The 23,691-nt window shown below is 31.6% G+C and overlaps 1 protein-coding gene across 1 annotated transcript in view; it reads left to right on the top strand.

The window, feature by feature from the left end:
• NOVA1 (NOVA alternative splicing regulator 1) overlaps positions 1-23,691 on the top strand; it is a 139,231-nt gene that overhangs the window by 97,263 nt on the left and 18,277 nt on the right. Inside the window, 2 exon segments of the mRNA XM_029238841.1 lie at positions 9,618-9,784; positions 19,942-20,013. Coding sequence (XP_029094674.1) covers positions 9,618-9,784; positions 19,942-20,013 — 239 coding nt within the window.

Below are 23,691 nucleotides of genomic sequence, written 5' to 3'. Positions count from 1 at the left end.
AGTCAGGAAGTCTATTTTATATATACTTATAAAAATGTGATTACATTTTAAATAAAATTTAGTCATGGCAGTTTTTATATTCCTGTAATCCATAATGGAAGTCAAAAGGTAATAATGTCGACCATCCTAGGATTGCTAGTTCTGTTCCTTCGTCTGGAACATACTCTTTTGCTGTCTCATTTTGTCTAAATTTCTGTTTGTATTTTTATGTATGTGAAAGGTTAGTTATGTTTCTCAACCTTAGAGAAGTGGCCCTCTGTAAAGGATGTCCTATGTGTCCCAGCAGTACACTCCTCTCTTGTCACCCAAGGGCCAGGGACCAGCTGGTCCCAGGATAGGTTCTGATCTGTGTTTTCGGACTTAGTTCCACAGGCTGCTGGGTTATAGTTTTCTTGCCTCTGGCGTCTGTGCCATGGTGGGTGAGGCTGGTCTAGAGGCTTGTGCAGGCTTCCTGATGGGAGAAGCCAGTGCCTGCCCACTGGTGAGTGAAGCTGAGTCTTGACCCTCTGGTGGGCAGGGCAATGCCAAGGGGTGTGTCTAGAGGTGACTGGGTTCAGGAAGTCTTTAGACGGCCTGTCTGCTGCTGGGTGGGGCTGTGTCTCCTCCCTGTTGGTTGTTTGGCCTGAGGCATCCCAGCACTGGAGCCTACAGGCTGCTGGGTGGGGCCAGGTCTTAGTGCCAAAATGGTGGCTTCCAGGAGAGCTCATGCTGATGAATATTCTCCAGTACCTCCACCACCAGTGTCGTTGTCCCCACAGTGAGCCACAGCCACTCCCCCCACCTCCGTAAGAGACCCTTCAAGACTAGCAGGTAGGTCTGGCCCAGGATCCTATGAAATCACTGCTTTTGCCCTGGGTTCCAGTGTGCACAAGATCTTGTGTATGCCCTCCAAGAGTGGAGTCTCTGTTTCCCCAGTCCTGTGGAGCTCCTGCACTCAAGCCCCGCTTGTCTTTAAAGTCAAATGCTCTGTGGACTTCTCCTGATGCCAGACCCCCAGGCTCAGGAGCCTGACATGGGGCTCAGAACTCTCGCTCATGTGGGAGAACTTCTGCGATATAATTGGTCTCCAGTTTGTGGGTTGCCCACCCAGGGGGGTATTGGATTTAATTATATCATGAGTTCACCCCTCCTACCATCTTGTTGGGTTTCTTCTTATGTCTTTGGATGTAGAATATCTTTTTTAGTAGGTTCCAGTCTTTTTTGTCAATGGTTGTTCAGCAGTTAGTTGTGATTTTGGTGTGCTTGTGAGAGGAGGTGAGCTCAAGGTCCTTCTACTCTGCCATCTTGTCCTCCATCCCAGGATTACTATAATTCTGAACGTAGCATAAACCTGTGCTAAAGACGAATGAACAACTAGTCATCATTATAACTATTAGTAGGATCTTTTGCATGACCTCAGAAGTTAACTGGAAATGAATTACAATTATTTAGAATTTTCAGATATGTCTGCTTTCAAACCTCACAGTTCTTGAGAACTTCGAGTCTCCTAAACTCCTGATGTCACTTTGTGGGAATTGCTACTTAAAAGTAAATGAGTATGCCATTTGCATGCATAGGACAGACACTGAGTGAGTGAGAAGCTGGACATCTACTCTGTCATTCATTGTTTCATCTTAACTTCTTTGAAGAATATGAGTACTTTTAGAGTTTTCTGAAAAGTATACTTTCATCCTTTGGCTTAATTGAGTCTATTTTAATGTTAAAGCATGTTCTATAAACAGATACTCAAGCTTCACTCTATTGATTTGGGACTAAAACATGTTATGATGGCCCCCTACAGATTTTTACAGTTTAGAAGTAGAGACATGATTGTGTAGAGAGTTAATCACCAGAAGAAGAAAAGCAATTATTACTTTGTATTATGAGATGTCAATTCCTATGATTTCCTTTTCTAAAAAACCCTCTTCTTGAAATAGTATATTTTTCCCTTAGTAATTGTAGAGTAGGGGGAAGCTTTATCAAATGTGCAAAACTGTACAATGTTATAAAAGCTGCAATTACAAATTCAACTTACTTTTTATGGCAGTTTTTCTAAGTGCTTTTGTTGATCTGAAAATTTGTTCTAAAAACTTTGCTAATAGCCCACACAATTATTAACCACCTCCTATGGTGGTCTCTTCTCTGTAAGAAGGGTCAGTCTTTTCTTTCATTTTATGCCAGATTTGAGATAAATCTGTGGAGTGATATTAATAGTATGACTCAATGCATTTAAAAAAATTATCAAGCTTGGGTGAAAATTATTTTTCCATCATCAGGCTGAAACATATGTGACTTTCTTAAAAGGATGTAATTTGGTAGCTGGCCTAACGTTACATTTTCAGAAGGTATGTGCTGTAATGGAAAAAATATGGTATTTGACAAAATCTTCTCTCTGCATTTGTTAGTTACGTTTCCTTGGCTCAGCTGCTTTCACTTCTTTACCTGTAAGTTGAAGAAAATATTATCTGCCTTGGTAATTGTGAACATTAAATGTGAGATACCATATAATACATTGTATATACATAATTATATTAATAAAATATTAAATATATGTATTATAAATTATATTATATATATACTTTTATTCTCTTTTTAAATAATTTACATTTTGTTCTAACCTGAAATTTGTAATAAATATTATTACTAATGATTGATACTCTATACTTTACTCTTAATAGTTAAACTAAAGGACAGTTAATGAGCTAATGTTTTTGCTTTTTTTAAACCACAAAGACATTCACATAATTAGATTACCATGATTATAGATTGAGAATAAAGAATTACTGTAAATCGCTTTATTCATTAAAAAATTATACTCTTTATTTTAGTTTTAAAAATAAAACCTACATGCGCTTTTAAACCTTAAGAAGGCATTAAAGGAACATTTTGCCTATTGATTCTGGCCTCAGATTCAGAAATAAAGGGGAAAAAAGCCAGAATAGATTTCACAGAGGTCAACCATCCCCTATGGTTGTCACCAAGAATCTGTCTATTGCTAGTTTATATAGTTTCAACAACCTTGCTTAGCTGGTTATCCAGCCATTGAGGACTAGAAGCAGCGAAGTAGAAGTAAAGAGAGGAGCCTGCTGGAATCAGATGTACCAACAAACAGCACGGATAAGTGGCAGTAAGGAAAAGAATATGAAAACTAAAAGAACAAATACCAATCACAGAGCACCATTTCTATAAGGATAAATAGACATACATAGCCAAAGAAATCTTGAGTTTGCCACTTTATTACTGTCCGGAACTATATAGCTTTTCCCAAGTATTATGGAAATGTTAAATATATTTGAAAATATGTAGCAAATTGGGAGATATTTCTTAAAAATGGTAGAAGCTAAATGTTATGTTGAAAAAAATAAACCCTATCAATTCAGAATATTAGCTATCCAGATCTAGTAATTTCTCAGTGCTATAAGTAGCTGCTATCTTACCCTAAAAATTATATATCATGTTTTGTTTTAAACTTCAGTTTTTGCCTATTGCAGAGTTAATTGGCATTTCCATTTTCTTAGTTCTTTTTGAGGCCAACAACATTGCCTATAGGTTGTCATAGAATTATTAATATTCAGCTAGATTTTTGGTATTTTTCATTTTCAATGTTTCACTGATATTCATTCAACCAAATTTCTTACTCTAGACTTGACACTAATATTTCCTAAAGAAATATCATAAGATACTGAGTTATATTCTCAGTAGGAGTATAAACTGATGCATTTTCTTACATCCAAACAAAATGTTTGCTAATTTTCATTATAGTTGACCATTGGAAATAAGTGAATCAGATTGTTAGTATATACCCATTATTCTAAACCAGACTCATTCTGATTGAAATAGGTCTCAGGTATCTAAAAAGTTTTAGACTGTATTTTTTTTTTTTTTTTTTTTTTTTTGTGTTACGCGGGCCTCTCACTGTTGTGGCCTCTCCCGTTGCGGAGCACAGGCTCAGGACGTGCAGCCTCAGCAGCCATGGCTCACTGGCCCAGCTGCTCCGCGGCATGTGGGATCTTCCCAGACCGGGGCACGAACCCGTGTCCCCTGCATCGGCAGGCGGACTCTCAACCACTGCGCCACCAGAGAAGCCCTAGACTGTATTTTATACAGCAAAAAGCATTCCTTTTTTTTCCCCTAATTTTATTCTTTTAGGTAGATTACATTTTTAGAGTTTACTTTTCTATTCTAGGAAGAAAAAAACTACTGAGCTATTCATTATTTTTCCTATTACCTTTCTCAAATCTTTTTTAAAATCAAGTATCCTTTTTATTGGCATTATAATTTATAACTTATTATAGTTTTTTAAATCATTTCCCAAAATATATCTCATTTGTACATACATTGACTCATCTTGTAAACCCAAAGAGGCTTACTGGTTTTATAGACATTTTATAGGTAAAAAGGTCTTAAAGTCAATCATATGTTCTCAATTCACAGGTAAGAAAATTAGACTCAGGGAGTTATGCATTATTCAAAGAATACTTCTTGAGTGTATACAGTGTGCCAGGCACTATTCCAGACACTGAGAATACAGTAGTGAACATGACAGACAAGGTCTCTTTTATACTTTATTTTTGTCTTTCCTTATCCTGGTATTGTCCTCAAACTTTTTCTGTAGTACTAATTTCATTTCATACTCTCTCTCTATATTTTTTATTTGTTTTATGTATAGTATCTGTCTGCATGAACTAGAGTAAGAACTCCATGAAAGCAGGTTTGCCTGTTTGGTCATTGCTGTATCTAGTACAATACTTAACATTTAGTGGGGAATCAATAGATTTTTGTCAAATGAATGAATGAATTGAATTAAATGAGGGCCATATGGTATCCTGAAATCCAAATGAAGTGTTTTTAGAACAGACTGGTCAACTATGTCAAATGCTGCTGATGGGTCAGACAATGTAAAGACATGAAGATTGGATTTACCAAGGTATGGATGGCTGTGATAAGTGGTTTTAGTTGAGTGGTGGCACAAAAGCCATATTGGAGTAGAGTCAAGAAAAAAAGGAATGGGTAGTGAAGAAGTAGAAAGAAGAGATATATCTATATAAATTGTTCAAGGAATTTTGAGGGATAAGGAAATTGAGCTGTAACCAGAAGACGGGTATGAGGTCAGGGAGGGCTTTAAAGTGTTTTTCTTTTATTATAAAAATTTCAAACATACATAGAAGAAAGAACCTCTTTCATGTTTGTTAATAATATGAAGATTTTGGCATATGTATTTCATTTACTCATTTTTGTTGTTGCAAAAATATTTTGAAGCAAATCCCAGTCATTTTAGCTGTATATACTTCAATGTGCATCTAAAAAAGAGAGAAAAGGCACTTTCTTACACAACCTGATGCCATAATCACACCTATTAAAATTAACAGTAATTCTTTGATACTATTTAATACCCAGTTTTTATGAGATTGCCACAATTATGTTTAAAATAGAAGTTGTTTGAATTTAGATCCAAATTCTGATTCATATTTGATCGTTGTATCTTTTAAGACTCTTTAAGTCTAGAGAACAGTCTTTCCTATATTGATGAAACTAGATTAATTGTCCTGTAGCCTGTCTTACATTCTTGATTTGTATCTTTTCTTCTTCATGGGTCATCTAATTTATTTCTCCGTTTTCAGTATTGTTTGTAAGCTGTTACGTAGTGCTAAATGTTTGATTAGATTTAGGTGCAGCTATTTTGGGATACATACTTTATAGTTGGTGGCCTCTGCTTCATATTGCATCACGACAAGAGGCGTATGTTTGATTTTCACACTCTTAGTTATGCTAATGTTGATCAGTGAAGTCAGTTGGTGACTGCCAGATGTTTCCACTGAAATTTGCCCATTAACCTTTCATCTTATGATTTTATGACCTTTGCCTAAATCAGTTATTTCATTTGCTTTACCAAAGGATAATTTTCTATTTCTGTCATAAAGGAGGGATCTTTAAAAATTGAAGAAATTATAACATGTTTTTCTGCTGATGGGCATGATCTAATAGAAAAGGAAAAATTATGATACCTGGAGAAACACTGGTCTTGGTAGTTAAGAGGGGATGGGGTCCACTGCACAGGTGATAGAATGCCTTAGGTAAGAGGAGGAACAGTTTAAGCGACTTGTCCAAGGTTATAGTAGCACAGAGTGGTTTTATTTTATTAAATGTATATCAGAATTTTACTCTGGAATCTTATAATTGTACCTAATTTTAGAAACATGCATATTCAGTTGATGATATTGCATGTGAAGTAGGAACTTAAAGCTATTTTGAATTTCACTGCCTATATTTGACCCTACTTGTTAGGGATTTTTTAATTTTTTCTAATTTCTCCCTTAAAATTAATGGTGTCTTATACACCTGTATCTTTACATTATAAAAAATATAAGCATATACTTTCATGTAATTTTTCAGCTTTTGGTGCTAGTCTGTTGCAAAGAGAAGTAAATGCTGCTGTTAAACAAAATGATAAATAACTCGCAGTTCAGTTTAGACACTAATGGGCCCTAAAAGCCTGTAAAATGACAAAAAACAGCAACTTTTATGATTTATAGGCTAATTTTTGTTACACAGTTTGGTCCTATACCTGACAGTCTTCCCTCTTTGTGACTTTCTCCTAAAAATTATAGTTTTGTGTTACCTAAGTGAAAAGTCCTTTAGAGGCCAGTAGAAGAATATGACAGCATCTCTTCTGAGGATTGCAGCAGTTCCCACTGGTGGAATTACAATTTCCTTTTTTTTTTGTAGTAGTAGTAGTTCTAATGGTAGTGGTATAGTTTAATCTTGAAAGAATATTTATTGCAACTTTGGACCTGTAAACTATCTCCAGATTGTCTCATACATGCTATGTGAAATTTAGTTTTAGACAATCATATTTCTTTATGGCTCAGTGATTTCCATTTACTACTTGTTAGTCATACAGTCTGAAGAGTATTGGGGTTATTGTGTTGTCTGACACAGTATGTATTCTGTTAAATTTGAATTTTAAAAGCAATATGGATTATATAGTCCCTTTAGTTACTTAGTACCATGTTTTATTTTTTACAAATCTCTGTTGAGGTTTGACTGATTTCCTTTTCTGTCTTGGCGCCCCCAAAAGAGCACTCCGTAGTTGCCTCCAAAAGCAGGAATGTAATCTGATCTGTGTTTTGTATTGTCTGCTGACTTCCATGAGAACACTTTGCATGAGCTACATTGATCAGTTCTCATCCTTTCTAGTCAGTTATTGGACAATTAATACAACCTTGTAAAGACTCCCTAGAGTATCCCTAATAAACTAGATCGTTTTACCCAGGAATAGATACATAAAGATATTCAAGGATGAGAAAAGCTGATTAGGAGAAACAGGAAATATTAAGCTTTCACACTCACGGTATGTTTTTCAGATTGTCTCCATCCTTACAATTGAAAGATATTGCTCTCTATTGAAATATTTTGTACAAATTAGGAAATGGTAGCTTTTCATAAATTTGCATCTTCATTGTTTAAAACAGGAAAGTTTAATTTAGGTGGATTCATATAATATTATTCATAAAATATTATTTTATTTCTGCTCCTAATTCTTGTGATCTAATTTTCTAAAGGTAAGAGTGATAATCTTTTACTATTCTTTTAAACATTTAAAACTGCTAGGAAAATGGTTTATGTGGCAGTTAATCCTTAAAGCAGTGTAAACTCCATGCAGTTTTTTTAATGTGTAGATTCACACTTTTGTCCTTCAAAATGTACTTTAAAAATATTTTATAGAGTGGCTTAGAATTTTGAAACTGTGGTATGAAGAGGATACATGCTAAGTACTTGGAAGTTTTCATATTAGTTCAAAAACAGATATTTTATAAATTTTAAAATACCATTCTTTTGACTTTTTGATAACTGTTTAGTAAAAGAATAGTTACGTCTGAGAAGTTTATATGCTTGTTGTGTTGGGCTGCTCAGCAGAAGATTACAGTTTAATATCAGGATGCTGCAGGGAGGCTCAAAATAGTCTGAAAAGCTAATCATTTGTTTTTATTGCCTTCAGGTATATCTGTAAAGTATGAAATGGGTTAAAGGACCTGTGTATCAGACCCAACCAATTTCATTTTAGTCTTGTCTCACATCATGTGTCTACATTTTATTCACCAGATATGAAGCAAATAATATTAATAGTATCTTTATCAATTATTCATCAATTTCAAATTAAAAATAGTTTAAAATGTTTTTAATTATGATATTATATCTTTTTTAAATTACATAATCAGTAAAAGCAGGGTTGATTCATTTTCCAATAAATATTTGTCATAGACCTGTCATGTGCCAGGGACTGCTCTAGGCTTTGGGGAGACTATAGCACAAAACAAAACAGACTAATTAACTGTTCTCCTAGAGCTTGCATTCTAGTAGAAAAGTAAAAAAATAAACAAATACAAAATGTCAGATAGCATTATTGCTGTGATTAAAAGAAGAACAGGGTAAGTGAATAAAGGGTGGTAAAAATTCAGAAGTTTACCTACTATGTAAACTTTCCAAGACTCCTTCTCCCCACTGATTTAAATGATGTTTTTACTGTAGACCAACCATATGTGCTGCCCATGTAGACACCTCCATTATTTTTCATATCATAATATCTTGTAATTCTCTGGCTTGATGTCTGTTTTTTGCCCGTAAGAGTATGTGCTTTGAAAGTTGGGTGCATAGATCTTCACATCTGTGTTACCAGTTTCTAACCCAAAGTTCTTTTATACGTGCTCAGTAAGTATTGGTTATATCAGTGAATGAGTGATATACTCAGAACTTCTCAGGATTTCTGGCTCTGCTGACCCTTTTGGGGATTTAGAGTTCTACATTTTATATTATTTTATTGGCATTAGTATATCATCCTTTTTTTTTTAATTAGGTACACATCTTTATTGGAGTATACTTGCTTCACAGTGCTGTGTTAGTTGCTGTTGTACAGAACAGAATCAGCCATTCACAAAGTGAATCAGCCATATACATACATATATCCCCTCCCTCTTAAGCCTCCCTCCCACCCTCCCTATCCCACCCCACTAGGTCTTCGCAAGCGCCGAGCTGACCTCTCTGTGCTATGCAGCTGCTTCCCACTAGCTGTCTGTTTTACATTTGGTAGTGTATATATGTCCATGCCACTCTCTCACTTTGTCCCAGCTTCCCCTTCCCCCACCACTTGTGTCCTCAAGTCCATTCTCTATGTCTCCGTCTTTAGTCCCGCCCTGCCATTAGGTTAATCAGTACCAGTTTTTTAGATTCCATATATATGCGTTAGCATACGGTATTTGTTTTCCTCTTTCAGACTTACTTCACTCTGTATGACAGACTCTAGGTCCATCCACCTCACTACAGTAACTCAATTTTGTTCCTTTTAATGGCTGAGTAATATTCCATTGTGTATATATGTGCCACATCTTCTTTATCCATTCATCTGTTGATGGACGTTTAGGTTGTTTCCATGTCCTGGCTATTGTAAATAGTGCCGCACTGAACATTGTGGTACATGACTTTTTGAATTATGGTTTTCTCAGGGTATATGCACAGTAGTGGGGTTGCTGGGTCATATGGTAGTTCTATTTGTAGTTTTTTAAGGAACCTCCATACAGCATTTTTGAAGAACATACAAAGTAAGAAGGGAAGTTTTCTGAAAATTAATCTTTTATCCACAGGTACTACTGAACGAGTGTGCTTGATCCAGGGAACAGTTGAAGCACTGAATGCAGTTCATGGATTCATTGCAGAAAAAATTCGAGAAATGCCCCAAAATGTGGCCAAGACAGAACCAGTCAGCATTCTACAACCCCAGACCACCGTTAACCCAGATCGCATCAAACAAGTGAGTGTTTAGTTGGGAAATCAAAGACTAACATCCACAGTGTAGTATGAATTCCTTATAAAAGAAGCCTTAAAGTTTTAGCACATAAAGTTTTTTTCTAAGTAATACTTAAAACATAACAGAGTTGTCTTTTATTTATTTAAAGACTGTCAGAGTCTCTTCTTTAGATTGATCAGATAATTGAATTACTCATTTATTAGTGTTACACTGAGGAGCGATTATGTGACTCATTTCTTTTATGGTTCCCTTTAAAAAATTATAGACACAAATTTGATTAATTTATAGAAATTTAATCTATTTAAAATAATATCAATTTTTAAATAAAGTATAAACATTGAAACTATATTCTCCAAATTCCTAATACCATATTCTTAATAATATTTTTAGCCTTTAGTATAGTTATTATGCATATAAACTCCTATTTTGTTAACTTGTCATGTTCAACATTTTTTATCAACAAATATGTATAAGTAAACTTTTGTACCTAGCAAACAGTTCTTTGTTACAAATCAGCTATTATGTTCTGTATAACTTGTGTAGTATTTATATATATGTCATAAAGGGCCAATGTTTATTTTTAATGTGTGGGATTTTCTGTAACAAAAATTTTACTTGATAAAAGACAATGTGAGTTCTTAAGATTGAATAATGGCTGACATGATGTAGGACAAAAATGACATTCTTTAATGTTAAATAAGGTGAATTCTTCCCCTCAACCTCGTTTAAATCCTCAAAATTATTTGATACTTTATGTTTATAATGTTTCTGCATTTGCCCTTTTATAATTAGCTGCTTAATTTGTGATCATATTGATAGACTTCAAAAGAAATGTATTATTCATTAGTTCACAGAATATTTATGTTCATTGTAATAAATTTGAAATGTAGCTCAAAATCTTATTAATTTCATGTTTCTGAGTTGAAAAAAATATTTTATACTAGGCAGTGTTATGAATCTATTATAATTTTACCAATATATTGATAAATATAAGGCTGTCTAATTAAATACAAACATAGCAATTAATAATTAGGTAATATATTTTCAAATTATGGGCCAAGACTCAATTTTCTTTTAATTACCATTTTAAAAAGTCCTTCCATGTTTAAAGCATGAGTGGGTAGTTGTTATTCCATATAAAATCGTTCATTTTATACTCTTTGTCAGTGTCAAAATAGTTTAATTTGTAACCCTTTATAACTTTTCAAGGAAGTATCTTTTAGTTTATACATGGCAGAATGTAAATATTTTAAACTTCTAAACACAGGTAGATATTTTTATTCTTCACAGCCATTTATAGTTTTGAAATGTTTATTTTATCTGTGCTAGGTGAATACAAAGGATAATTTAAAAACTGATGCCTTGAAAGTGGTACCATGATTTTATCCAAATTCTAAAAGTATGAGTTTAAAGACCTCTAGGTTACAATTTCCTGGGTCTAAGAATTTACAGAATTGGCACTGAAGTGCCATTGAAGGTTTATTGACTTTCTGCTTTAATCCAGCCTATTACTTCTCCCCTTTATTTTGTAATTTCTATAAGTTCAAACATTTAGGGAAGGCAGTGAATATCTTGATTTTTTTAAAAAAGTAAAACATAAAATATACTTTGAGTACTGTATCACTGGCAATATATTCAGGACAATGATATGAATGAATTTTTATTATTTTTATAATACTAAATAGCTAGTACCATCAAATAATAGTCTATGAGTCATTGTTGAAACTTTAATTTTCTCTATGGCGATATGAGATTTATAGGTTGTTGTATACCCAGTCTCAGTAAAGATTTATGAAAGCCAGAATTTTAAAATGTTGGGTTCATTTCTATTTTTATTTGCCTTGTTCAGATAATATTATTTAAATTCAAGATAAGTGGTAAAAAATAATGGTGATTGATTTACTTTTGTGTATTTGCATTCATTTGTAAGCTTTGTAGACATTCATGGCATTGAAATTATTATTGATTATTTAATATTTTCATGTAATAAATAATGTGAAATAGAGTATCATTTTAAAAGATTTATTAAGAAGTACACTACATCTAGTAGGGTAATATATTTAATACTTAAACAGTTTCTTATAAATGTAAAATTTGAAAAATTTACTCAAAAAATCTGGAAGAGAGATTTATCATACTGTAGATCAACAGAGTTATTTATACTCTCAATTTTGGATTCTCTAACTTTCTAGGTATCCTGTTTTACAATGTAATACTTTTTGTTCGATCATTGTCTAAATAGTAAGTGAAGTATATAAATTTAAATTACCATGCTTTTATTTCTGAAGAAATTATGCTGGTAATCCAGTATAAAATAATTATTTCTAAAATAAATTATTTTACACTAGAATAGATAAAAACGTATTTCATATAATGTTTATATATTTTTTTAAATTTTAGTACATAGAATAATAATAAGATTTCTTTTAAAATGGTAGTCTTTCCCTTAACTAATGGCATAACATTTACATTCCCTTTGGACTTCAATTCTGAAGTTAATTTTTAAAATAACTTCTTTAAAATATTTTTAAACATTTTCTTCTAGTTAAGATTGTGCAAAGAATAAAATTTGAGTTTTAAGAATTTCTGGAACTGGAAAATGTAATTTCTGCATAGAAATGAATTAATGTTGGATCTGAAATTATATTTTCTTAATTTTTGTTACTACATATCTATTGTTTTTTATGGTTGATAATTTAAGATTTTGCTTACTACAAAAAGTATAATTAATATGTAACTTGGACTTAAAATAGGAAGTCAGAGTTAGTTCTAAATGAATAAAACTTGCTTTAAAAGTTAGAATTTTATACCATATATTATTATGACTTTTATAAAATATTATTTTCTGAATTATGTGATCTAGATACAGTTGGTTTCTGAATAAATTACATGAACCAGAATATTCTCCCCAAATGAAACCTTATTGACTTAATGAAATCTCAACCAAATATAAGTTCTTAGGAAAGCAGTACATACTGGTCTCACAAGTCTTTCATATGGAAGCATGATGATATCTAGCATGACAGCCTTACATCCAATTTAGATATTAGATGTGAACTATTCACTTCTTTATTCTCAAATGTGTTTTTTTGTTTGTTTGTTTTATTTAAATCAAATATATATTTGCTAATAGAGAGGGACTCCAATATTTTATATATTCAAAATGACAATAATAATAATATTTATTGAATAATCAAAGTATGTATCCTCTGTTTTATAGCCTTAATATCAGAAGATTATAAGGTACATAACACCATTGTGCTCATTTCACAAGTCAGTATACTAAGAAACAGATATGCAGCAAGAGCCAGTAAGCCAAAATTAAACATATAATTGCAACATAGAACATTATATTTCTTATTTTCAGGAAATGAAAATAGCAGAGACCTTCAGTGATCTTCAAATAATTTAGACTTTGTTTACCTAGAAGCTCTGAACTCATTCCTGGGGCACGCCTTAGCCCAGATGTTTTGGTGTACATATTTTCATTTCCACCTTTTATGTTTTGAATTTTGTACTTTTTACTTCTTTTTCCTCACGGGATTATTGAAACATTTCCTGTTGCTGTAAGTCCCTCAAGTCCCCCTCTAAGTATGGTTGTTTATACCTAATGAGTCAATAAATGAACCCCAAAACATGGTAGAAACAACAAATCAGTAAGATAGTTGGCATTTGTTAACTTCCTTTGTCTATTACAGTTTTTCAGCATTTTTTCCTCTTTGGCTCAAATGCATTTTTAAGAAAATCTACATTAAAAAGAAGTGGTTACAGGCATTTAAATAATTATTTTGTATGTAAAAATTAAATTAAGATACCAAAAATCTCACTTAGCTCAAAGAATTCTACTTTCATCATGAAAAATTGGCAAAATTAGCACATAATTTGTTCATTATTCATTCAATCATAAGTTTATTAAATGCCTTCTTAGTGAATTGTAAAATATATTAAAACGTAGCCCTTGCTCTGTCAAGCTAGTTTATGAGAGATCCTAAATACTTACAATAACTAATAAAAATATAAAACTGTATTTATATACCAAAACTACAATATAAACAATGTAGTATAAAAGTTTGGAGGAGTGTGAAAGAAATGTAGGCTAGAGTGACATTTGGTCTTGTAAAATAGGTGAAGACTTGAACTGGACCTTGAAGATTGTACAGGAATTGCCTGATTAGAGGAGAAACAAGAAAAAAGCTTATTTTAGGCAGATGAAGCAATATGGATTTGAGGAGAAAGACATCATAATTGTTAAATAGTAAAGAGATTATCTTGACAGAAGTGGAATATCTGTGTTGTAGTTTAGAGGAAATTAATGTTAGATAAGCCATGTGGGACCAGATAATGGAGAGTCTTGGATGTCTGGCCAAAGGGTATCCTGTAGACTACTGATTCTTCCTAATATTTTCCAAAAGAGCCCTTTTAATTTCTCTGGAAGGTTATGGAATAAAAAAAAGAGGCACCTCTACCCTTTGTTCTCTTCTGTGCTAAAACTCCACACAGATTCTTAGAGTGCTTGTAGGAACACCTATTGTTAGGAGAGGAAGAGAATTATGACACTTACTGAGTAATCTACTATGCAGATCTTTAGATTTGAAGGTTTATAAAATAATATTTTTTAAAACTTCTTTTATGTAATACCCGCAAATCCAGGGGATGTTAATCTTTGCCAGGAAAAACACTTTTATGGTCAAGAATGAAGGATCAGTAATACTGGTAACAGTGATGTATATGGTGCTTATTCTGTTTCTGTGCTAGCCGTTGTACTATGCACTTTACATTTATTATCACCTTTCATTCATCCTTCCAAAATTCTTCTGAGGCAGGTGTAGAGTCCATGTTATACAAATAGAAACTGACGCTTAAAGGAATTTGAGTAACTTACCCAAGGAAATGTAACTGGTAATTGATCTTAACACTGAGCTGTATGGCTTCTAAGTTTGAGTAATGCTGATTAAACAAAATCCAATAGATTTCTCTCTTCTGGAATTTCTCAGAGTCTTGAATAAGCATCTCCAAGAAGAGGACCTCACTTGTAATAGAAAGTCTTGTATCAGGGTGAAGTTAGGAGACCAGGGAATATTTTAAGAATAAGATGATGAACACAATCTCCTCTGGTGGTGAAAGTTGAGACAAAGCTTGAAGTTAAAAGATATTTCAAAGTGAAATCTGTGAGGCTTTGAGACTGGTTTGAGTCCAGTTCTAAAATAATGAGGAAAATTTTAAAATGACTATATGTGGTTTTGAGCCTAGCAAAATGTTGAATTCTAGGAAGCAACTAGTGAATTTTAGTCAGGCATCTATGTGAGATAAAATTTTTGTATGTTTGTTTCAGGCAAGTTGAATAAGTTGTACATAGTATGTTTTTTCCTTGAAGTAGTCTTTGATAGAAGCATAGGTGAGAATTTAAAACTGAAAATATAGATCCTTAATTGCAGTATAGGTGATAATTTCACTTACACCTTCATTGTAGGAGAGAAAAAAAGAGATAAAGAAGCAGTTACTTTTTTTTTTTTAACTAAGTCAGAAGCATTATAGTGTAGCGGTTAGGTATAGGATCTGATATAGGATTGCCAGGTTTCAAATCCTGCCTCTTTAATTTACCAGTTGTGTACATTTGGACAAGCTGTTTTACTTCTGTATACCTCAACTTCTTTACCTATAACATGGGAAAAGTAATAGTAATCTGTTCTGTAAGGATATTGTAAGTATTAACTGAGTGGATCTATACCTGGTTCGTAGTAAGTGCTCCTTATTAACCATAAAGATAAAAGGGAGAAAATGAGGAAAGTACGATATAAGGAAAGATGCTAAAAAGGATCAAATACCCAAAGAAAAATTAGAGAATAACTATTTTTTTAATAGGAAATCATTGGAGATTCTAAAAGTTAGTTTCAAGTCTATGTTGAGAGAAAAGTTGTTATTTGTTAATAATATTTACTAAAGGTAAAGAGGCTGGTTAGGTTAAAAAAAAAAAAAGTGTGAAGTGTGGGAACTGCTGACTTGAAATTGTGGATATAAAAGGAATAAAATACAAGTTAGACCAGAGAGACTCACATAACCCCTGCTACTAAAGAGCGAATGGCTAATGTTAAAGAATAAAAAGGAGCTTGAAAAGGTAGAGAAATTGGAGAGGCCAAATACAGATGAGATCATTAAGGGAACAAAATGACTCAGGAGTGGTGGAAAGATAATAGTTTAGGGTGTTAAGGTCCTAGCCCCTGAAGAGTAGGAAGTTTGAACGGGAGATCACAATTTTGTCTACATTGAAAAGAATGAGAAGATAGGGAAAAAAGTGGTTTGGAAAACTGAACAGGTTGAAATGAGGCCAATTGTAGTTGATAAGGAAGCTCATTCTGGAAAATCATGATTTCTTTCAAGTAATAAAAACTATCAATTGAAAGGAAGATAAAATACATGGGATTGAATGGTTGAAGAGAAGGATAAAGGTGTAGAATAGTAATTAGGAGGAATATAAGCTATGGAATAGGAATCAATTGTAAAAGACCTTTTGAAATTAGACAACATGAGTTTATATTAGGGCTAAGTGGTTCCAGATAGTTCAGACATTGGGAGAATGCTGGATACTTGTCAGGATGAAAAACCACAGATAACAATTACATATTTAAATAGCTGATCTATTATTTTTTATAGAGTAGTATGCAGATTTATTTAACAGAACTGAAAACAAAGGATTGGGAAGGCGATTACTCAAGTAATGTTACTCAGTTAGCTAGTAGTACCTTCCAAATTAAAATTGAAGTTTGCTGTTTGTTGCTGTTTTCACTATACATATAATAGACCCTGACAGTCTATTATTGTAGATTTGCTTGAGGTAAGCTTATTTATTATGGAGTTTATTTATAGTAATATTCTCTGGTCCAGTAAAACTGTCACTTGTTAACAAAAACGCACTTCATAATTTGTAATCACTTTTTAGTTCTTATTCCCAAGAGCCTAGTGAAATCTACATTTAATTAAATGACTATTATTAAATCTTGAATTTTAAAAAACTGTTTTATATTCCAAAGGATCCACTATTTTAAAATTATAAACCACTTCAAATTTTTCTGCAATAAGTAATTCAGCCTTCAACGTTTAAAGCAGAATTCTTAAATAGACATTTGTGTCATATAAATAAAAATATCATACTTTTCCATTTGAAAGATAAAATTGTGCTAAAAAATGCCTGTGCCCTTCATAATCACTAATAGATAAATATAAAAAAAGTTTTTAGCAGTATATATCCTTTATAAATGTTATTTATAACGTATTTTAATATATTGTTGCTATATGGATATTCAGTTAGTTACATCTTCCAGATATATATCAGAAGTTTTACTAAATGATTTTTTTAAACTTGAAACCGCTTTAACTTTTAGTCTGCATAGTAAATAGGAATAAAAATGTTTATAAAATATTAGGGAAACAAACATATTGTACATTGAAGTATTTCTTACTAATTTTTCTGTTCTATTTGTGTGGTTGAGAACAACTATCAAAGCTGTTTTTTAATCTAATTAATAGAACCTTTTAAACTAAAGGCAGTACGTTAATATATTTATTTACACATATCTATTTATGAGAACAATTTTTACCACCAGCATTTAAAAAATCAACTGAAATGCAAACTTGCTGGATTCTCTTTATTGCTATAGGTTAAATTTGTAAAGCAAGGAGACTTTTTCTGTTTAAGGGTATCTATATGACTAATGGATAAATATCAATAGAAAACTCATCACCTGTTTACTTCATTACATGTTTATTATTCTAGGAATATAAACAAGAAAATATATTTAGATGCAATTGACTGTGTCAAAAGACTCTGACAATCTTATCCCTTAAAGCCCAAACTTATTTAATTTTCACATTTTATTTAAAACATTAAACTCTTAACTTATCAGAATATGATATTTAATAACCAAACCCTTAATGATTTTTAAACATATTAATATTGTTCCAGAAGTTTAAAATTATTGTTTTTATTTCTGTGAGAAAGAAACAGCATCAGAATTATTAAGGACAATGTTGATGAATATGAATTCTATCAATTATTAATACATGCCCAATACCTCGCATATATGCCAAGTAAAAAGAAAAATACTGAATAAATTGACAGAAGATAATATTAATCTTAGTGACCACAAATTCTGAGTCACTTGATATTACTACTTTTTCCACATATTTCTTTGCAATATTTCAAGAGAATTCATATCTAGGGCAAGATAGATGTCATAATGAACACCTGTGATACTTCAAGTTGATTTTATCCTGATGCAAATAGAAGAGCCCAACACACATACCTCATGCTTCTGTAGGTTAATGAACTTGGCTTCTAACCTATATTGGGATAGATGGCCTCTAGATTTATCTCACATCTATTTAGTCAGCAGTCTCATAATCACTCTGAGATTAGTAAAGAACATATTCTTAAATATATGTTAACTACCCCCAGGAAATCTGTACAGTAACAACTGTAACCAGAGGTGGGAAAATAAAACCTTTACTCTTCAGTTCATAGTACAAGAGTAGCCCAAAGTCAATAGTGTATGTCTCTGCATAGTATTGCATGGAAAATAAAATATTAGGGCAATTATTAATGACTGGAAATGAAAGTCTCTCTGGAGAAATGACTTTGTAAAATGAATTTATTACAAATAGCAAAAACAGAAAACAAAGGATTCGAAGGGTTTTTTTCTTCTTTTGTGAGGTTTTACTTCTGAATGTAGCTCCTCTCCCCTTTTAAAGTATGATTTAACAAAAATCTTGGTATGACTCAACATTAAGTCTAGTTTTCCTCAAAGTATCTTAGGTTTTAACTTAAGAATCAAGAATCCCTAGAGGAGTGGACTGTTTAAAACGTGATCTGATATTAGAATCAGTCTTACTTTGTTACTTGAGAACAGTGAGTTAAGCAGGAGCCTGTGAATTTTTTATCCTTTCTTTTACTCTTAAATGCTTTATTCTATCCTAATTAGGACTTTTGAAATATTAAATGCATAAATATGACTGTATTAATTAATTTCATCTGCTTTTCCTGACACTGCTGAACCTTTAAAGTTATGCTTTTGCTCATATGTGAGTAATTTTGATGGATATATATTAATATAAAACATAATGTCCATATAGAATTTTGTCTGTACTATAAAACTACCCCATTTCATGTATTAAGAAATATTATCTATTGAGGGTGCTACTTAAGCCATGCTATTTGCTGAGTGAAAATATACCTTTTTAAAAAGATAACATCTTAACATGTTACACACACATTAAGGTTACTCTATTAGACATGAGAAGTTTTTAAAATATCTTAAGTATATTATGGTCTCATATGGCATATTTTATATATAGTTTGTATATGTGTTTAGAAATGAAATGAACAATAATTTGATTCCTAATATTTTTGTACCTATTTTCAACACAGACTGATGATGCTATAATATATTATACCCCTTATCTATATAAATTTCTAGTGTTTAACACAAATGATAAAAAATATTATGGCAATTTGTTAAAATGCTATTAGTTACTTGTTTATTAATATGAGGTTAATGTTTACATTTTCAGACGGGCTCTAAATTTATTAAAAATTAATGTTTTAGAAGATAATGTGATATTAAGAACTCAGAACAGCAAATTTAATTGCTTTTAAGTATGGAACCCTAAATTCATGTGGAATCAACTTGTTGGTGATGTTCAACATATTAAGTAGGTGGATACTTTTATGCGAAAGTAAACTTCATTTCACCACTTCTTTCAACCCCCGACTGTATTCATTGATAGGAAAATGACTTTCAGTTTTACTCATTAAATTTCTTGAATTTTTGTTTGAGATCTCTTTTCCCCCAAGAAAACAAGAGGGAAAGAAAAGAGACTACTATTCATGAATATGGTCAGGATACCTTTAATACTCATGTGAATTTTTATCAGTCACCATCATGATTTCAAGTCATGAATTTATTTTTACATGCTTATGCATGCATATTTACATGCATTAGTTACTTAATTGATCTTAAATTCCATTAAATTTGAATGAATAGGAGAAAAATTTGTTCATAGGATTTTGTTCTCGTTATATTACATTTTATTTTATTTTGTTTTATTTAAATAATCAGTTTAAGGCTTATAAAGGTTGATTTGCTCCTGAACTGCTTTATTCCCAGACATTGCCATCTTCCCCAACTACCACCAAGTCCTCTCCATCTGATCCCATGACCACCTCCAGAGCTAATCAGGTACAGTATCATCCTGTCATCTACACCATACTTTTCACGGGTGATTGCCTGCACACTGGAGAAAAAGATACTGGTGGGTTAAGGATGTATTCGTTCATTCACATATGTGCACCATGAACAGATTCCAAATAACTTGAGAAAGAAATATCAGTTATTCCTGAAAATTTATATGCATTTTTAGCTTTAGATAACAAAAATATATTCAGATGGTAGACTACTAGAATTTTGGATTTTCCCCCTAAAATTATGACTTTATGAGCTTTGAGGGTTATTTATTGAGTTGGTGTTTATAATCTCCCTTATTATTTCTCCCTAGGATTCTTGGTATATAAGTTAAGAATATCATATATGTAAAAATTAAATGTATAAAGATGACTTACTGAGCAAAGGTATATCTTTAAATGTGAATGCATTTTTCTTTGTTTTTTATTTCAGATATGCCTTACTGTGTAACAATTTTAAACTTTTGATGAAAAGCATTCCTAGCAATCTAAAAGTAACTGGAAATTGGTATTTGTGATAATTTTAATGCTATTTAACAACTCAGGAAATGGTACTTTCTTAGAATTTAATAATAGCATTTTCTTTGCTGGAGTGGCAAACTTTGCAATTAGAAATATATCTTAATTTGACTTGATTGTTTTGGTACTGAATATTTGTAGGACATTCTTCAAAAATGTAGTTATTTTTGGCACATTTAAGGAAATCACTAAAATATTCTATGTAATTCAGAGCCTTACTGTACTTTAACATGACAAATGTTGAAAAATATATTTATTAAAATGATTAAACACATTTTCATTTTGTCTGAGTTGAGCTTCATTTAGGTGAGAAATGTTATTTTCCTTAATATTTCCACTTTTTTACTAATACAAGGCCTTATGGGATTATTTAAATATTAAACAAGAGCTTATGTTTTTAATATATTTTTCATACAGTTGACAAATAAATTATTAACTTTGAACTATATTTGCTAAATATATTAAATGTGGCTTTTGAATATGATCTAATATAAGGCTATCAGAATTATTTTGCTCATTTATGGATTCTAATACCTTTGCAACCTCAGGAAAAAATTTTAAATAACTGAAAGCAAAACTAACATTTAGAATGTTATTCTATAGTAGGAGCTTGATTTTTATTTTATGCAGTAGTATTCCCTTCAAAGAAAAATACTTTATAATGCTCACATTTTAGCCCCAATAAATTGGTTAAAAAAGTACACATCTCTAGTGATGAAACCCAGCACTTGTCTTTGAAGGTAATGGTACTACATAAAGTGAGAACCAAGCTTGTATTATTGATGCATGAAGTTGAAAAGTGTATATACATTTTCACTCATACCTTATCTCCTATATGAGCTTTAATTATATGATATAGAAAACTATTGTGAAAACAACTGACTTTATGTTTTTAATGTTTCTCTTGTACTTCATTCTTTTCCAAATAAAAACAAGACAAATGAGTACAACAGTAATAAAAACAAGTGATTTTTCTCAACGTAAAAAGTAAAAAATTCTGGATCTAGAGAGAAAAACCATCTCAATAATTTTGTCTTTGAAGTTAGATTTGTATTTTCTTTATTTTATGTGAACATGAATTTTTATAAAATGATTTCTTAAAAAGGTTACTTGTTGAAATTTACTAACAATATAATATTTTTACCCTCTAGATATGTTACTACATCCACCTTTGGATATTTTTCTAATTATATTTTTCTCATTTGAAATAATAAGTCATTTGTGGTTTTATACTCTGTTCACTGTTCTAGCTATGTTTGTTAAATGTGTTTTATTTATACTTTGATTTCTTCTGTTCTTCTACAAAGAAGTATAATATCTCCTGGATAACATGAGGCAAGGTATAAAAGAACAAAACAAAATCCTTAAATTTATTGAAGGAATTGTAGTTATCTTTCATCTTTATGTTATTAGTAGTGTGTAATTATTTCATTCCCTATCGGTATTTCCCAATAGATTCTATTAATGTTGTAGGACAGAAGATAATTTGGTTTTTGCTGTTTATTCAGTCTTTAGATAGCTCACAGTTATTTCTTGTGGATAGTCCTAATTAATTCAGCTTCACTAAATTGACTTAGATCTGTAAGAGTAACCAAGATAGAAAAATGGGTTTTAATGTGATCATCTTAAACTCTCCATACTTAAAATAGACTCTTAAACCTATAATAATATAACGTTCATTTCTGGTATAAGTTTACTTTATTCTTACCCAGCAATTTAGCAGATATGTCTCCAGTTTTGTGTTAAAATTATTGTTTATGTGTTATAGCTAATCTGATACCCTCTGCTGTTAAAAGTAACTGCAGACTTTTTCCATGTGAATTTTCATAAACCAATATAAAGCAATCTAGACGACTGCTTGTGTTATTTCATCTATAATAGCTAAATGAGTTATGATTGAGTTTTCTTTAGAATAAATAGTTTGTGTTACAAACTAATGTAATAAAAGGAACTAAGGGACTATTAACATTTAGAAAACCCAACAATAAAAAGCACAGAAAATACATTAAAGAGTAAGTTTTATCTGCAGTTTCAACGTTTAAAAATCTTTTCTGTTCTTTTTAAAAATGACTATAATGTTTCAGTACGTACTGGATTTTACTTTCCTACCCTCATGTTTCCACAGGTCAGACTGTTTTCACAGATCAGACTGACAGACTGTAACTACAGTGTTATGGGTCTATAATAATTTCCCCTGGAAAACTGAAGGACTGTCATATGAGAAGCTTTATAGAATGGTGGTTAAAAGTCAAGACTGGAGCCTAATTTCCTATAATCAAATCCTTGTTCTGCCACTTGCTGAGTAAATTGGGCCTCAGTTTCCCCTTCTGTGAAATTCAGATAATAAATTCATTAACTATTCTTAGAACAGTGCTATTCTAGAGTGTACTACTCACCATATAAATGTTAGGTTATGTTTATTTAATATTTTCTGAAATTTCTTTCAAGTGATAATGAAAAAGAAAGATTATTCTTTAAGATGGTAAATAATATAGCATAAAACAGCTTAAACTGTTTGAGTTTTATTTTTAAAAAAAGATTCTGTGACACTAATATTGCTGCTTTTTCAACTCTAAAATATTTCTATACAAAGTGTCTGTATGCTTTTTAGGATAGCTTAAGATGCTCTATAGTTATTTTCTTCCCTAGTGAGAGTACTGAGTTACTTGTTGTCTAACTTATAAATCAAATTGCTATTATTTTCCTATTAAGAAAGAAAGGTTAGGGCTAATACTTTCACAACTTACACTTTTTTTTTTTGCATGCATTGCATATTGCAAAGTGCAGGTTTGACACTTTTTACATGTGGAACTTTAAGAAGCAAATATAAAGATACAAATAGAATTAGAGTCTTAATCAATGTGTTTATAAACTTAAGATAAAAAACAGAATCAGTTGTATTTGATCAGTTCTAAGTTATCGATGCTACATTTTTCAGTCACTTCAAGATTCAACAAAATGGTTTTGTTAATCAGTCAATGGTGCCAATAATTAAATTCTTAATTTTAGATTCCTGATTGTTAGCTCTCCTGGGATTCTTCTCAAATTTCAGGAAAAGTAAAAAGAATAAAAAGAGTTTCAGAAATATGTGCTTTATATATATTTATTTATGTACTAATTTGAAATTATATATCAAAATATACAAAACAAATGAAAA

This window comes from Monodon monoceros, unplaced genomic scaffold, assembly GCF_005190385.1.
Source record: "Monodon monoceros isolate NGI ecotype Baffin Bay Population unplaced genomic scaffold, NGI_Narwhal_1 Super_Scaffold_21, whole genome shotgun sequence".
Lineage (NCBI taxonomy): Eukaryota > Metazoa > Chordata > Mammalia > Artiodactyla > Monodontidae > Monodon > Monodon monoceros.
This window is presented reverse-complemented; position numbering and strand designations above follow the sequence as displayed.